Below are 16368 nucleotides of genomic sequence, written 5' to 3' on the forward strand. Positions count from 1 at the left end.
GTGACCGAGAAAAGAAGCTGGTTGTTAGGTAGTTAGTGGGGTGGGGGGGGGGGATTAACGAAAGAAAATAATCTGGAAGGAAACTCTTGTATAGATGATGGCTGGAGACGCACTCTTAACACGCAACAATTAGTTACCCTTGGTGTTTGTACCCGACTGGTGAGTGCCAAGGGTTTAATATTCTCCAGCTTCAGTCTCCAGTGTGTGTGTGTGTACTCACCTAATTGTGCTTGCGGGGGTTGAGCTCTGGCTCTTTGGTCCCGCCTCTCAACCGTCAATCAACTGGTGTACAGATTCCTGAGCCTATTGGGCTCTATCATATCTACATTTGAAACTGTGTATGGAGTCAGCCTCCACCACATCACTTCCTAGTGAATTCCATTTACTAACTACTCTAACACTGAAAAAGTTCTTTCTAACATCTCTGTGGCTCATTTGGGTACTCAGCTTCCACCTGTGTCCCCTTGTTCGCGTCCCACCAGTGTTGAATAGTTCATCCTTGTTTACCCGGTCGATTCCCCTGAGGATTTTGTAGGTTGTGATCATGTCCCCCCTTACTCTTCTGTCTTCCAGTGTCGTAAGGTGCATTTCCCGCAGCCTTTCCTCATAACTCATGCCTCTTAGTTCTGGGACTAGTCTAGTGGCATACCTTTGGAGTTTTTCCAGCTTCGTCTTGTGCTTGACAAGGTACGGGCTCCATGCTGGGGCCGCATACTCCAGGATTGGTCTTACATATGTGGTGTACAAGATTCTGAATGATTCCTTACACAGGTTACTGAACGCCGTTCTGATGTTAGCCAGCCTCGCATATGCCGCAGACGTTATTCTCTTTATGTGGGCTTCAGGAGACAGGTTTGGTGTGATATCAACTCCTACATCTTTCTCTCTGTTTCATTAAGTACTTCATCTCCTATTCTGTATCCTGTGCCTGGCCTCCTGTTTCCACTGCCTAGTTTCATTACTTTGCATTTACTCGGGTTGAACTTCAACAGCCATTTGTTGGACCATTCACTCAGTCTATCCAGGTCATCTTGTAGCCTCCTACTATCATCCTCTGTTTCAATCCTCCTCATAATTTTTGCATCGTCGGCAAACATTGAGAGGAACGAATCTATACCCTCTGGGAGATCATTTACATATACCAGAAACAGTATAGGTCCAAGGACTGACCCCTGCGGGACTCCACTTGTGACGTCTCGCCAATCTGAGACCTCACCCCTCACACAGACTCGTTGTCTCCTGTTGCTTAGGTACTCCTCTATCCACCGGAGTACCTTCCCTTTCACTCCAGCCTGCATCTCCAACTTTCGCACTAGCCTCTTGTGTGGCACTGTATCAAAGGCTTTCTGACAATCCAAAAATATGCAGTCTGCCCACCCTTCTCTTTCTTGCCTTATTTTGTTGCCTGGTCGTAGAATTCAAGTAACCCTGTGAGGCAGGACCTGCCATCCCTGAACCCATGTTGATGCTGTGTTACAAAGTTCCTTCGCTCCAGATGCTCCACTAGTTTTTTTCGCACAATCTTCTCCATCAGCTTGCATGGTATGCAGGTTAGGGGCACTGGCCTGTAGTTCAGTGCCTCCTGTCTATCCCCTTTCTTGTATATCGGGACTACGTTAGCTGCTTTCCAAATATCTGGCAGTTCCCCTGTTGCCAGTGATTTGTTATACACTATGGAGAGTGGTAGGCACAGTTCTCTTGCTCCTTCCTTTAGAACCCAAGGGGAGATTCCATCTGGGCCTATAGCCTTCGTTACGTCCAACTCTAGTAAACACTTCCTTACTTCCCCACTGGTAATCTCAAACTCTTCCAGTGGTTCCTGGTTAGCTATTCCCTCACTTACCTCTGGAATTTCTCCTTGCTCTAAGGTGAAGACCTCCTGGAATTTCTTATTCAACTCCTCACACACTTCCTTGTCATTTGTAGTGAATCCTTCCGCCCCTATCCTTAATCTCATAACCTGTTCCTTTACTGTTGTTTTTCTCCTAATGTGGCTATGCAACAATTTAGGCTGAGTCTTTGCCTTGCTTGCGACGTCATTTTCGTATTGTCTTTCTGCCTCTCTTCTCATCCTGACATATTCATTCCTGGCATTCTGGTATCTTTCTCTGCTCTCCAGTGTCCTGTTATTCCTATAATTTCTCCATGCCCTTTTACTTTGCTGCTTAGCTAGCCTACATCTCTGATTAAACCATGGGTTTCTCATCTTCATTTCTCTGTTTTCCTTTTGGACTGGGACAAACTTGTTTGCTGCGTCCTTGCACTTCTGCGTGATGTAATCCATCATATCTTGGGCCGTCTTTCCCCTGAGCTCTGTTTCCCATGCTATATCTGTTAGGAATTTTCTTATCCCCTCATAGTTTCCCTTTCGGTATGCTAACCTTTTGGTTTCGGTATCCGATGTGTGTGTGTGTGTGACGACATATCGGGGGAGATGAGGGGGGGGGGGGGGGCTTCGGGGATGAGGGTACCTGCTTACCGTGTGAAGGGGGGGGGGGGTACCAAGTTACCTGTCGCCCCCCCCCCCACAGTAAGTTGGTACACGCACCCCTTCACCCCCCACAGGTAAACAAGTATACCCTCCCCCCTCCCCACTCACACACGGTGTGAGGGGTCGATGAGTGTGAACAAAAAAAATCGATAATATCCGCTTAAGATAAAATACACGAGTCTTAATTACTGACAACTATTACCCTGAGAGGTGTGATTGAGAGGCATGTTCTTCAGGTTGGGGGAAGAGGGGGGGGGGGATACGCGAGTGCTTGGGTGGGGGTGTGTGGTGGGGGAGGGCGGGGGTGTGGGTGTACCCACCACCTGGGCTACTGGTGTTGAGCAGTCCCCCTCTGGGAGCGTAAGCCCAGGAGCACCACGGTCACCTGTATGGCGCCCCTCTCTAACGCCCGTTCTCCCCTGGCACCAACTGGCCCGCTGGCCGTATCTAAACCTCCGGTGGACTCAAAGGGTTACACAATGTCGACATGAGAATGTTGTCGACGCTGATACACGCCACGTCGACACCTATGTGGCCGGCTGCAGCCTTGTGTGTGACGGCACGCGGGTCAGGTGTAAGGCACGCGGGTCAGGTGTGAGGCACGGGTAAACACACGTGTCGTGTGACGGATCTGTGGCACGGGTAAAAGTATACGTCAAGGATGCCTGCCACTTTTGGATGAGTGCGTTATGTGTCCTCTATGACACTTGTAGGGATACGTAACATAAGAGACTCCTCGGTTGTTATTATTGTTGTTATAGATTCAGCTACACGGAACAAGTTCCAAGTAGCACGGGCTATGGTGAGCCCGTAACTTACCTGGCACAGGAGCGGTACAAGTAGCACGGGCTATGGTTAGCCTCCACCAGACTCCTGGATAGATAAATGTTATTGTAGAGAAATTATTTAATTATGAAGACGTGCAGAGTCGTTCCGGCTTAGAAGCTACAAATATGCCCCACAAGTTTCACAACAGCATTTCTCCTGTTTCAAATGCTTATTTCGTGACGACTAACTGTAGAAACGTGCCTAGAGCGGGACCTGTGCTGCTGCTCCATTGCTTAGGTAAGAAACACAAACATATTTGAAAATCGCTTAATCGTTAAAGGTATTTTCAAACGGGTCAAAAAAAATTCCAAACTCTAGAACGTATCCCTAATAAAAGGGACGAACTAAAGGGTCCAGGCACCGATTCCAGAGGGGGGCCCCTAGGAACCCATTCCAGAGGGGGCCCCCAGGAACCCATTCCAGAGGGGGGCCCCTAGGAACCCATTCCAGAGGGGGCCCCCAGGAACCCATTCCAGAGGGGGGCCCCCAGGAACCCATTCCAGAGGGGCCCCCCAGGAACCCATTCCAGAGGGGGCCCCCCAGGAACCCATTCCAGAGGGGGCCCCCAGGAACCCATTCCAGAGGGGGCCCCCAGGAACCCATTCCAGAGGGGGCCCCCAGGAACCCATTCCAGAGGGGGCCCCCAGGAACCCATTCCAGAGGGGGCCCCCAGGAACCCATTCCAGAGGGGGCCCCCAGGAATCCCATTCCAGAGGGGGGCCCCCAGGAACCCATTCCAGAGGGGGCCCCCAGGAACCCATTCCAGGGCGCAGAAATAGATTCCAGAGCCGAATGCCATGAACTAGTTTTGTGAACAGTCTATACCTTGTTTATTTCCCGCCCAACGTATTTATTACAGAGCTTAATCAGCGTATTGTGTTCTGGCAGCGGAATGTGAAATGTCCAGCACCTCTGGAACATACCTACCTTGAGATGAGGCGAGATAATTTCGGGGCTTAGCGTCCCCGCAGCCCGGTCGTCGACCAGGCCTTCTAACCTGGAGTATACCTGGAAGTATCTGGAGTACCTGGAGGCTCGACTTGTGATAACTTGATCTAAGAGGCTGTTGCTTGTAGCGGCACGCAGATCCACATATCCACTAGAACCTGGTTGGTCCGACACTTTTTGCAGAAACTAATCTAATTGCTTCTTGAAGAGAAGCCTTTGGTCCGGCGCTATTTCTAAGGCTTGCCGAGAGAGTATTGAGTAGCCGTGAATCTCTAATGTTCATACAGTGCTCTCTGTTTTTGTTTCTTGTGAACACAAGTGGTGAAAATGTTCTTAAAACCACCTCTTGCATTCTTCGCCATGGGTTACTTAGGGAATGCGGAATCATCGTCAGCCTTATTGCGGATGATACTCAGAACCCTAGACTGCAGGTGCCAGGGACGTTTTGAGTCTGTGATGTGCTTGTGTTGGGTCGGGGGTGTCGGCCAAGCGCCGTCAGGATGAGATAATCTTCGGGAGATACTAGTTATACACTGTGCTGGCCCAAACATCTCTCTGGGGGCCGGACTCCACTCCATGCGGTCGTAAACGGTGGGCGCGCCCGGCGTAAGTCAGGCCCCAGCCACTCCCCCACACGCCCACCTCGACCCACGCCCGCTACCGTCTTGCCGACCCGACCCGCCCGCCGTCGCCCCATCCCACACGCCCGTAATTACAAGTGCCGGGGTACGATTACGATTCGAGGAGATAACTTACACAAACATCCACCGATGTCTTCAGGGATTCCCAGAGACCCGGAGAGGACTACCATGCGCTGGCGGGGATCCCTTCTGCTGGTCCTTGGTTACCAGCTCGATTTGGAATAGAAAATAAAAAGATATTTTTACAGATTTCACGCTAAAAATGCGAGAGTAGCCGGCAGCGCTGCAGCCGCCAATTGAGAAAGAACCGGTTCATGCAGTGTGTAAAACTGTCTGGTTTCCTTCAGAAGGCATCCATGTGATGTAAAATCCTCCTTGCAAGACAGTCCCATCCATGTGATGGTGTCCCCTAGAGAGAGCCAGTTAAGGGTAAGAGTGAGAGGTGTGGAGAGTATTACAGTGTTCCGTAAGTTTGTAACCATAAGAACTCGTGCACCCGGGTTTGTTACTTTATTAATTTATTATGTGACTTGAGTCATGGTATGTTATCATTGACGACCATGGCGTAATTAGCCGCCGTCTTTCCTGGGGCCCAGGCCAGAGGAACCCTCCAGGGACCAGTAGACGGGACAGGAGCACGAGCCACCAGCCTCACACTGACAAATACCGTGGTATAGGGTTAGCGATTGGTGACCCGTCAGGAGCCGGGAAGGTGGGTGCGTGTTGTGTACATTACAGGAGGTATGTGGCGCCTCTCACCCTGGAGGAGGTGTGTGGCGCCTCTCACCCTCGAGGAGGTGGTGTGTGGCGCCTCTCACCCTGGAGGAGGAGGTATGTGGCGCCTCTCACCCTTGAGGAGGAGGAATGTGGCGCCTCTCACCCTGGAGGAGGAGGAATGTGGCGCCTCTCACCCTGGAGGAGGAGGTATGTGGCGCCTCTCACCCTTGAGGAGGAGGTATGTGGCGCCTCTCACCCTGGAGGAGGAGGAATGTGGCGCCTATCACCCTGGAGGAGGAGGAATGTGGCGCCTCTCGCCCTGGAGGAGGAGGTATGTGGCGCCTCTCACCCTGGAGGAGGAGGTATGTGGCGCCTCTCACCCTGGAGGAGGAGGTATGTGGCGCCTCTCACCCTGGAGGAGGAGGTATGTGGCGCCTCTCACCCTCGAGGAGGAGGTAAGTGGCGCCTCTCACCCTCGAGGAGGAGGTAAGTGGCGCCTCTCACCCTCGAGGAGGAGGTATGTGGCACCTCTCACCCTCGAGGAGGAGGTATGTGGCGCCTCTCATCCTGGAGGAGGAGGTATGTGGTGCCTCTCACCCTGGAGGAGGTGGTATGTGGCGCCTCTCACCCTGGAGGAGGAGGTAAGTGGCGCCTCTCACCCTCGAGGAGGAGGTATGTGGCGCCTCTCACCCTCGAGGAGGAGGTATGTGGCGCCTCTCACCCTCGAGGAGGAGGTATGTGGCGCCTCTCACCCTCGAGGAGGAGGTATGTGGCGCCTCTCACCCTGGAGGAGGTGGTATGTGGCGCCTCTCACCCTGGAGGAGGTATGTGGCGCCTCTCACCCTCGAGGAGGAGGTATGTGGCGCCTTTCACCCTGGAGGAGGAGGAGGTGTGTGGCGCCTCTCACCCTGGAGGAGGAGGTATGTGGCGCCTCTCACCCTCGAGGAGGAGGAATGTGGCGCCTCTCACCCTGGAGGAGGTGGTATGTGGCACCTCTCACCCTGGAGGAGGAGGTATGTGGCGCCTCTCACCCTGGAGGAGGAGGTATGTGGCGCCTTTCACCCTGGAGGAGGAGGTGTGTGGCGCCTCTCACCCTGGAGGAGGAGGTATGTGGCGCCTCTCACCCTGGAGGAGGAGGTATGTGGCGCCTCTCACCCTGGAGGAGGAGGTGTGTGGCGCCTCTCACCCTGGAGGAGGTGGTGTGTGGCGCCTCTCACCCTGGAGGAGGAGGTATGTGGCGCCTCTCACCCTGGAGGAGGAGGTGTGTGGCGCCTCTCACCCTGGAGGAGGAGGAGGTGTGTGGCGCCTCTCACCCTGGAGGAGGAGGTGTGTGGCGCCTCTCACCCTGGAGGAGGAGGTGTGTGGCGCCTCTCACCCTGGAGGAGGAGGTGGTGTGTGGCGCCTCTCACCCTGGAGGAGGAGGAGGTGTGTGGCGCCTCTCACCCTGGAGGAGGAGGTGTGTGGCGCCTCTCACCCTGGAGGAGATGGTATGTGGCGCCTCTCACCCTGGAGGAGGAGGTGTGTGGCGCCTCTCACCCTGGAGGAGGAGGTGTGTGGCGCGCCTCACCCTGGAGGAGGAGGTGTGTGGCGCCTCTCACCCTGGAGGAGGAGGTGTGTGGCGCCTCTCACCCGTACGGTCCAGTGCACTCATAATAGTGGTATAAAACAGTCATTAAACACATGGAGGTGTGGGAGTGAAGGGGCCGGGAGGGCGAGCAACCCGGCCCCCTAATAGCACATCACATGTTGACGTAGACTCTACCGTAGGCCAACAACTGTTGTACTCGACAGTGGTAGCGCGCGTGAAATACACAATGTCCCGTTTTCTGCCCGTGGATCCTCTGGTAGGTTAGGATAAGGCACTTTAACACGACAGTTTCTTGACATTGGGAACGCTGGCGAGAACGGGCTGGGTGGAGGGAGGAAGAAGGGCGGAGGAGAGGGAGCACGGGAAGTAGTGAGGAATGGGGGGGAAGGGGGTGAGAGGCGGGGGAGGGGGAGACTGCAGGAATCCTATGCTTAATATGCACTACTAGGTTTTTTTTACCTGCTTCCTTCTGACTCCTAGAAGAGGTTACCACCTCCACACACTGGTGGTGGCGGCGGCTGTGTGGTACAGGTACAATGGAGGTGGTACAGGTATACTGGAGGACTGTATCAAGACCTGTAGGTGATTGTAGTTAAGGGTGTCAATAAAGATGCTGATGGTTCTTGAGGTTTTCCCAGCATCCCTTGAAATTGTGCTTTTTTGAGCACCATCGTTCTTGAAGTGACAGCTTGACCTGTGACCTCACGCTGTCAGGTCACTGCTCATAGCGTCGAACATGATCTGCGTCCGAGAGATCTTTTATAGTAATATTATCGTCAAGATCAGTGCAACTATGATGCCTACTGCAGGGCAGCAGGAGTGGTAGAAAGAAGGAAGGAACAGCCGGAAGGAGAGAGAGAGAGAAGGAATCACTATCAGCACACATCTCGCGGTCTCTATCACCATTACCAGTTATATCATCATTTAATACCGATAGCGAGAGTACTATGAAGTAGGATTACAAATCCCAACATCTACATACATAACCCTGGGGACCACGGGTTCTGACCAATTCAGGTCTTGCAATTGTGTGTGGAAGTGGAGCAACACGGCTCCTGCCTCTCACAATTGCTAGATCACTATCACATGGCCTTAGGTGCCATGTGCAAAATGCAAAATGCAGATGTCATAGACACAGCTTTCGACAAATGTGACCATGGAGCTATTGCCCACAAAATGCACTTGAAAAGAATTACTGATAAAGTAGGGAGAAGGATCTTTAATTTCCGAACGAACAGAACACAGAGTAACAGGCAATAAATTATAATCCGGATCATCCGCCGTAAAAAACTCGCAAGATATTGTACTTTCTCTGGTACTTTTTCTCATCCTCATATCAGACATAGTACAAGGATACAAACTGGAGCACTGTATCATTTGCAGATGCCACTTAATATTTTCATGCGAGTAAACAGAGGGAAACCAGTTAGTCTTAAATTTGATGATTAATTGGGTCTTTCAATGGGCCACCTGGTAATACTATGATGTTTAACTAAGTCAAATTCCAGGCTTGTGCTATGGAAAAATCGGAAATATAAAAATGGAAACCATACATAAAACGCAGTCAAATTATACTATAGAACGAAAAAAGCAATGTAAAGGATCTAGGAGTAATCATGTCGAAAGAGCTTACCTTTAGAGAAAACAATAAGGTAACTGTCTTTGACTGCAAGAAAAATGACAGGTTGGATAACAAGAACTTTCCAAACAAGGGATGCCATAACATTGATGATACTTTTCAATGACACTAGTGCTCTATATGGTGGAATATTGTTGCCCACTAACAGTCCCATTCAGAGCCGGGGAAATTACTGACCTGGAGAGCATGCAAAGATCCTTTACTGCTAGAATCCACTCTATGAAACATCTAAATTATTGGGACCGATTAAAAGTTCTAAATCTGTATTCTCTAGAGCGCAGGCAAGAGAAATACATAATAATTTACATATGGACAATATTAGAGGGACTGGTTGTAAATCTGAACACGGAAACATCATCACACGAAACCAGTAGGCATGGCAAGATGTGCAGAATACCACCGTTGAAGAGCAGAGGTGCAACAGGTACTCTGAGAGAGAACTCTATCAACATCAGAGGCCCGAGACTGTTCAACACGCTTCCACTACACATAAGGGGCATAACTGGCCAACCCCTCACAGTGTTCAAGAGAGAACTTGACAAACACCTCCAAAGGATAGCTGATCAACCAGGCTGTGACTCATACGTCAGGCTGCGAGCAGCTGCGTGCAACAGCCTGTTTGACCAGGCGACCAGACAGGACGCCTGGCCAGAGACCGGGCCACGAGAACGTTGATCCCCGGAACCACCACAAGAAAGTAGACAAGTAGCTTCGAAGTACAATGAGATTGTTTATAACAATAATATGAACATCGTAAACTATTTAATAAATATAAAAATACTGTCATAATTAAGGATAGATGTACAGGTTTCGTAAGTGGTTGCATAAATTTTTGACGAATCCTAGCCCAGGACAAGATGGAAGTCGTCAGGAATATAAGAGAGTGGTAAGAGGCCCTCAGCTTGGGGAGTGCATAACGCATCTCGAGGATGGTTGTGTATTTAAAATTGTACTTTGATATATTGAGATTAATTGTATGATTAAATCTTCTGGCTTTTCTCTCTTCCTCTCTTGCCCTTACGTCCTTTTTTCTCCACTCTCCAGCTTTTTGACCAGCGGCCTGGATGTAAAATCTACATAAAATTGAAACGGAATATAAATTGACTCCGCTGGGTTCAGGTTCCCCATCCCCCTCTCCTTACCCATCTCCAGGTTCCCCATCCCCCTCTCCTTACCCATCTCCAGGTTCCCCATCCCCTGTTTAGTACTCTACCACAGCTTTCTCCCCCATATTCATCCCATGCTTATCAGTTATTGTGTATCCATACTGTCCAGGTAGCCTCCACCAGTCCCTTCTCCCGTCTCACTACAGCCTCACACTTCCGTCTTGACTTACGTCTGATCTCTCTCCATATAAGAAATATAAGTCTTGACAACAGAAGACCTCTGTTTGGGCTGCAAGGTCTTACGTTATTCCATTTCAGCTCTCCTGCCCCCTTTACACTCCTGTCCCACCTTGTCCCACCTTTCCACCCGTCCCACACCCCTCCGCAGTCGGCCAGGTCCCGGAGGCGCTGTGTAATTGAGACACATTAAAGTGAATCAAAATACATATTTGGCAGCGTCCCAGAGGCGCATATGCAAATGAGGGTGGCGACTATGATTTCTACCGTGTGGCGAGACGTCATAAGGTCTGTTACTGCAGGCTCTGGACCCACATAAGAATGCAACCGATAAAGTATTTGCTTAAACCTGTGGTGGAGTGCTTCAGAATGGTTGGGACGTCTCCCAGAATGATTAGTGCGTGTTGGGGAAGGGGCTTGGTGCCGACTGAGCGATGTCATCCGGTAGTGAAGGGGGTTTATGTCTAAAAATGATTTGATGGAAATTGTAGTGATCTAGATCTCTCTCTGGAGATGGTGAGAGGTAAAGTGTTGTTGGCTTCCGTGTTGGAGTGGTGGAGGGAACGGGAGTGGTGGAGGGAACGGGAGTGGTGGAGGGAACGGGAGTGGTGGAGGGAACGGGAGTGGTGGTGAAGACTGGTGACGGTACTCGCCTAATAGTGTCTCCAGAGGCCTGAGGTCTACTTCCTTATGCCTCGCCTAGTTCTCTCTCTCTCTCTCTTGGGTCACAATAAAACTATTCTGACGTTAAAATTCTTTGTCGAATAACGCCATAAAGTTGTGGAGGGGAGTGGCTTCCACAACACTTTCACTGAATTCCACTTGTTGAGGAGCAATACAGGTACTGTACAAGTATTCCTTACATTTCTTCGCCCCATCTGCATATCCAGCTTCCACCTGTGTATTGTCCTGCTATCTCAGTTTTAAATGACTATCCTTGTTCACCTTGTTTATTCTCACTACCACCTATGTTGTGATCATATCCCCTCTTTCTCCTATCCTCTAGGATTACGAGATTTAGACCCAAGATGTATTCCCACGGGAATACATCTTGTACTATTTTGGCTTTGAACTGGTCATGAGACTAACATGTACTTCTCCACCTTTCCTTCCCTACAGGTACATGAAGTACTTGTACCCTCTAGAGTGCGAGAAGATGAAGCTCTCCAACCCATCCGAGCTACAGAGTGCCATTGATGGCAACCGGAGGGAAGGACGCCGCTCCTCCTATGGCACTTATGGTGATTCCGTCCAACCACCTCTCCTTCCTCTTCAGAACCTCCAGTCACTCCAGAACCTTCAGAACCTCCAGAACCCACTGAGTTTAGTTCCTCGACCGCAACTCAATGGCAATGGTACGGCGCATCCCTTGGCGGCTCAAGACTACCTATTGGGTGAGTGTTGCCCTATTGTTGTTTGATTATACGCCCCTTCTGCTGACGCCTCTAGAGGCTGGACGTGTGCTCGCTCTTTACGCAGTAACATATTAGTGTGCGCATGTGTGTGCGTGTTGTCCACCCAGCGGGAGAATGTGAAGTTCGATACAGAACCTTTTGCTCATGCCAGAGGGGTGGGTACATTGATGATTGTTGGCACTTACTGTCGGGGATCGAACGCCGACTTTTATGGAGTGAGGCCATCGCGTACCGAACATATTTCTGTTAATCAATACATCTTCAAAAGTTCAATCAATGTAGGATTGTTGAAGATTAAGCCACCACAAGAGGTGGCATGGGAATGAGTAGCACGTAAGTGGTAGATTTCTTGGAGTGAATGTGATCTTTGGTTTCGAAAGGATATACCCTGTGCTGAGGAATCAATTTATAACAGCATCTGAATATATAGGCTGGAAGGCGACGTGTGAGGTAAAAAATGTCTTTAAAATTCATGAACATAAGTACAGGAGGAAACTGCAGGCTGAGTAATGGCCAAAACATAACAGGAGGAAAATACATAATGACCAATACACGTTTAACAAATTACAAACCCATACAACATGAATATTAGGAGTGGTTATACAATTTAGATCCATTTTAATTGATAAATTAAGAGTAATAAGATGACTGATACACAGATATTCCATTGGGGATAGTGCTTCCAGAAGCTCACATGTATTGGTCATTAGGCCTTCTGCAGTTTCTTCTTGTTCTTATGTTCATGTAGGGAGTAGAACTCGAGAGCACCCACCCCAGACATTCTCCAGGCATCTTCTATACCTGCGACAAGATTTGCACCGCGACACTAAGACCCATGGAAGATGACGAGCCCTTTGCTGTTGGTAGCCGAGTTGACGAAGTCACTGGTGTTGTTTTAGATTCAGCTACGCGGAACAAAAAGTTCCAAGTAGCACGGGCTATAGTGAGCCCGCATTGTACTTACCTGACACAGGAGCGGGGCTGTAATTGCGAAGTCACTCCTTTATCGGTTAGAAAAGAGATCTGAGGAGAGTCGCGGGGAGGAAGGTTGTGGGGGCGCTGTGTCCTGCCGAGGCGTCCGGGCGGGCCGGCGAAGTCGCAGAGGGAGGGAGGTCGTTTGTCATTATTATTGACGGGATGTCTGTCTAGTTTGACACATCCGCATCACGACAAATTGCCAGCGATGCCGCCTTTGGCACGGGTCTTATGACGGACACCTGGAGGAGTGTGCCACAGGTGTCATCACCGGCCAATACCAGGTTACTAGCACTCACACTGTTGAGATAATAGGTCTTGATTCTGATCGTCACCAACTATCTCCAAGGCCTGGTCGAGGAACGGGCCGCGGGGACGCTAAGCCTCGAAATCATCTCAAGATAACCATCGTTGCACACCACTGGACGCCAACAGTGACCACAGCTACCACTGGACACCAGTGTTGGACACCAAGCCCACCGGACAACATGATGTCCGGGTGCGGACTTGTACTGGACGTTAGTGGTTCCTGGAAAGTGTGATTCCTGGCAACATTGCACAGTTGTACAGCCGCACTGCAATATTGCAATTATCTGCTTCTCCGTCATTACCTATGTAAATGGTGAACCGACGGCGGTCATGTTGGCGGAGGCGGCCACCTGCCACCATGATCGACATTCCTCCACCACCGTACAGGAGCGAGAGCCGTAGGTGTGGGGCGGTAGAGCACTATTGCCCGGAGGCTCACTTGCTGCCCTGCTTGTCACAGCCGCCCCCGTCTTGTGCACCACTGTGAACCACCACCCTTGTTCCTGTCACTTGTGAACCACTAAGGTCGCCTCCTGGTGCCTCCTGAACCACTGAGGTCGCCTCCTGGTGCCTCCTGAACCACTGAGGTCGCCTCCTGGTGCCTCCTGAACCACTGAGGTCGCCTCCTGGTGCCTCCTGAACCACTGAGATCTACTCCTGGTGCTTCTTGAACCACTTTGGTCACCTTTTGACGCTTCCATGGTCCTCCAGAACCACTTTGGTCGCCTGCCGTTACCTCTATGAACCACCATACTGTTCCTGAGAGCTACCGAGATCGCTGTCGTAGTAGCGTGGTGGATGTTTGGAGTGGTGGGTGTCGAGGTGTGTGGGTATTGCGTCGAGGTATTGCATGGAGGATCAACCACAATGTGTAAATTATGTTTTCGCTTTAATGGCATCAACCAGGCAATGAGTCCCACTCTCGGAGCCAGACTGGGCCTGAAGGAGTGTGGTGAGGGAGGAGGGAGGGAGTGTGGTGAGGGAGGTGGGAGGGAGTGTGGTGAGGGAGAAGGGAGGGAGGAGGGAGGGAGTGTGGTGAGGGAGGAGAGAGGGAGTGTGGTGAGGGAGGAGAGAGGGAGTGTGGTGAGGGAGAAGGGAGGGAGTGTGGTGAGGGAGGAGGGAGGGAGTGTGGTGAGGGAGGAGAGGGAGTGTGGTGAGGGAGGAGAGAGGGAGTGTGGTGAGGGAGAAGGGAGGGAGTGTGGTGAGGGAGGAGGGAACGAGTGTGGTGAGGGAGAAGGGAGGGAGTGTGGTGAGGGAGGAGGGAGTGTGGTGAGGGAAAAAATGAGCCTGTTTGGTGAGAGATATCCTGAAAGTGAGTCTTGGGACCTTTAATTAAGGGAGTTGAGACCAAGTGAGTTCACGACCAAAGGTCACATTCACTCCAAACAAATCTACCACTTACGGGCTATTCATGCCCGTGCCACCTCTTCGGTGGCTTGATGTCAATCAACCAACCAAGTGAGGGAGTTTGGGCTCCGGGTTGGTACCCTGGCTTGTGGTTTACAAGCAGCCAGAGTGAAGCGAAATAATTCCACGCGTTTTGGGGCTTCATAACTGGCTTTAAGTCACTTACCTGGAGCATACCTGGAGAAGGTTCGGGAGTTCTACGTCCCATGGCCTGGCCTGGGACCAGACTCGACCCTAAGCCAGGAGGGGCCTTAGGAGTTTAGACCCTAATAAGCCCTCCTAAGACCTCGCTAACAGTGGTCTACCGGCTTAACCCCTGGCTTGTACCGACACACACACACTCACGCCTTAAGCGCGGCTTGCCTCAACTGGAACACCCCCACAAAAATAAAGATGAACAATCCTGCTGGATTGGTAAGTGCTTCAAGGGACGAGTAGGAGAGTGTCACGGGTCGAGTGTCGGCCCTTGCTCGACCGACCAGTCTCCGACGTTTGAGTCGATCATAAAACTGTGCAATGCTATATCTCAAGAACCAGCTGACCACTTCAGAACATCTTTGATATAGTACCAAGGCATTGTAGAGAGGACGTTACGAAGATGGGGCTACCTACCTTTTGCTGGTTCCGGGGATCAATGCCCACGCGGTTCGGCCTCTGATCTAAGCCTGGCTTAGATCTAAGGTTGGTGGTCTGGGCATCCAGGCTATTAGACGCCGCTACTTACAGTTTGAGGCAAGAATCTTAGTAGGGACCCATATAAATGGTTACTCGAGAAGAAAACTAAGGGACATTGGCACTTTTAAGTGGTGTTAGGAGGACTGGGATTGAACGATTGAAGACTAAGGGGTTCTCAGGGACTGAGCTGTGGATTAAGAATGTCTGGGGCTGAGGGGGAAGAGGACTAGTCGGAGCAGCAAGGGCTCAAGCGTACGGTGATCATGTAAAGATAATGATGGATGGCTGGGCCCAGACGATTGTGGCCGCGGCCTCCCTAAATGAGCTTTCATTTCGTGATAGATGACGACAACACGACCTGTGTTTTTGTGAATTTGTTTTTTTTTTGTTCTGTTTGTTGATGGTAATTAACGTTGTGCGCCAAGGTAATGCTGGGGTCAGATTCACGAAGCAGTAACTTACGAACGTGTACATCTTTCATCAATCTTTGACGGCTTTAATTACATTTATTAAACAGTTTACAAGCATGAAAACTTCCCAATCAACTGTTGTTTTTGTTATAAACAGCCTCCTGGTGCTTCGGAGCTTATTAACTGTTTAATAATTGTAAAGAAAGCTGCCAAAGATTGAGAAAATATGTATAGGTTCGTAAGTGCTTGCGTAACTGCTTCGTGAATCTAGCCCCAGGACGGCATCCTCTTGCGTTTGGTCTAGCTGCGGGAAGGTGATCGTATGGTGTGAATATAGTGAGGATGAACGAATTCGAGAGATGATACTTGGAGTAAAGTATATCAGTCAAGAACACTTACAACCATTCAAGATGTCGGGGGTCCCAACAGACTCAACAATTACTATGATGAGATGCCAAACATTGACTAGCTGGCAGTGTTGGGATTCACACACTACAACATCACGACCCAATAATCTCTTAACTTGGCAGTAGTGCAGATGTAAAAACGTCAACATTGATGTGTTCGTTACCAGTTGATTTTCGAGGGTGTAATGGCACCATTTGTAATGAAGCCACCTTTGTGTAATGACTGACTATGGTCAACACCGCTGTTACCACTTATCGTGAAGTCCATCTTACCTTTCACCAGTTTATACCCTTAATAATTATCCTTAGAGTTAAATATGCACAACATGGAACAAGCCACTATCTAACCTTTCAGCAAATCCGAGAGCCTGTTTCATATGAATGGGAGAAAACCCAAGTGTTCAAACTATCTGAATGTTACATAACCAAAAGGATAATTATATAAGACCACCGATTGACGACGTTATTCTGTCGCCACCATCCTCACTGTTACATTGATGAATTACTGACATTCGTCCCTGACTCATTAAGAAGTCATGAACACAGAACTTATACTTAATTTTGTAATTATCACG

At 50.2% G+C, this 16368-nt stretch overlaps 1 protein-coding gene across 4 annotated transcripts in view; it reads left to right on the top strand.

Moving 5' to 3' along the window:
• The window catches only part of LOC123747089 (AT-rich interactive domain-containing protein 3A), a 455735-nt gene that overhangs the window by 415189 nt on the left and 24178 nt on the right, over window positions 1–16368 (top strand). For all 4 annotated transcript variants that reach the window (XM_069321604.1, XM_069321600.1, XM_069321603.1 and 1 more), the window contains one exon: window positions 11315–11589. In XM_069321604.1, coding sequence (XP_069177705.1) covers window positions 11315–11589 — 275 coding nt within the window. The remainder of the gene's footprint in view (window positions 1–11314; window positions 11590–16368) is intronic.

Source organism: Procambarus clarkii, chromosome 10 (assembly GCF_040958095.1).
Source record: "Procambarus clarkii isolate CNS0578487 chromosome 10, FALCON_Pclarkii_2.0, whole genome shotgun sequence".
Lineage (NCBI taxonomy): Eukaryota > Metazoa > Arthropoda > Malacostraca > Decapoda > Cambaridae > Procambarus > Procambarus clarkii.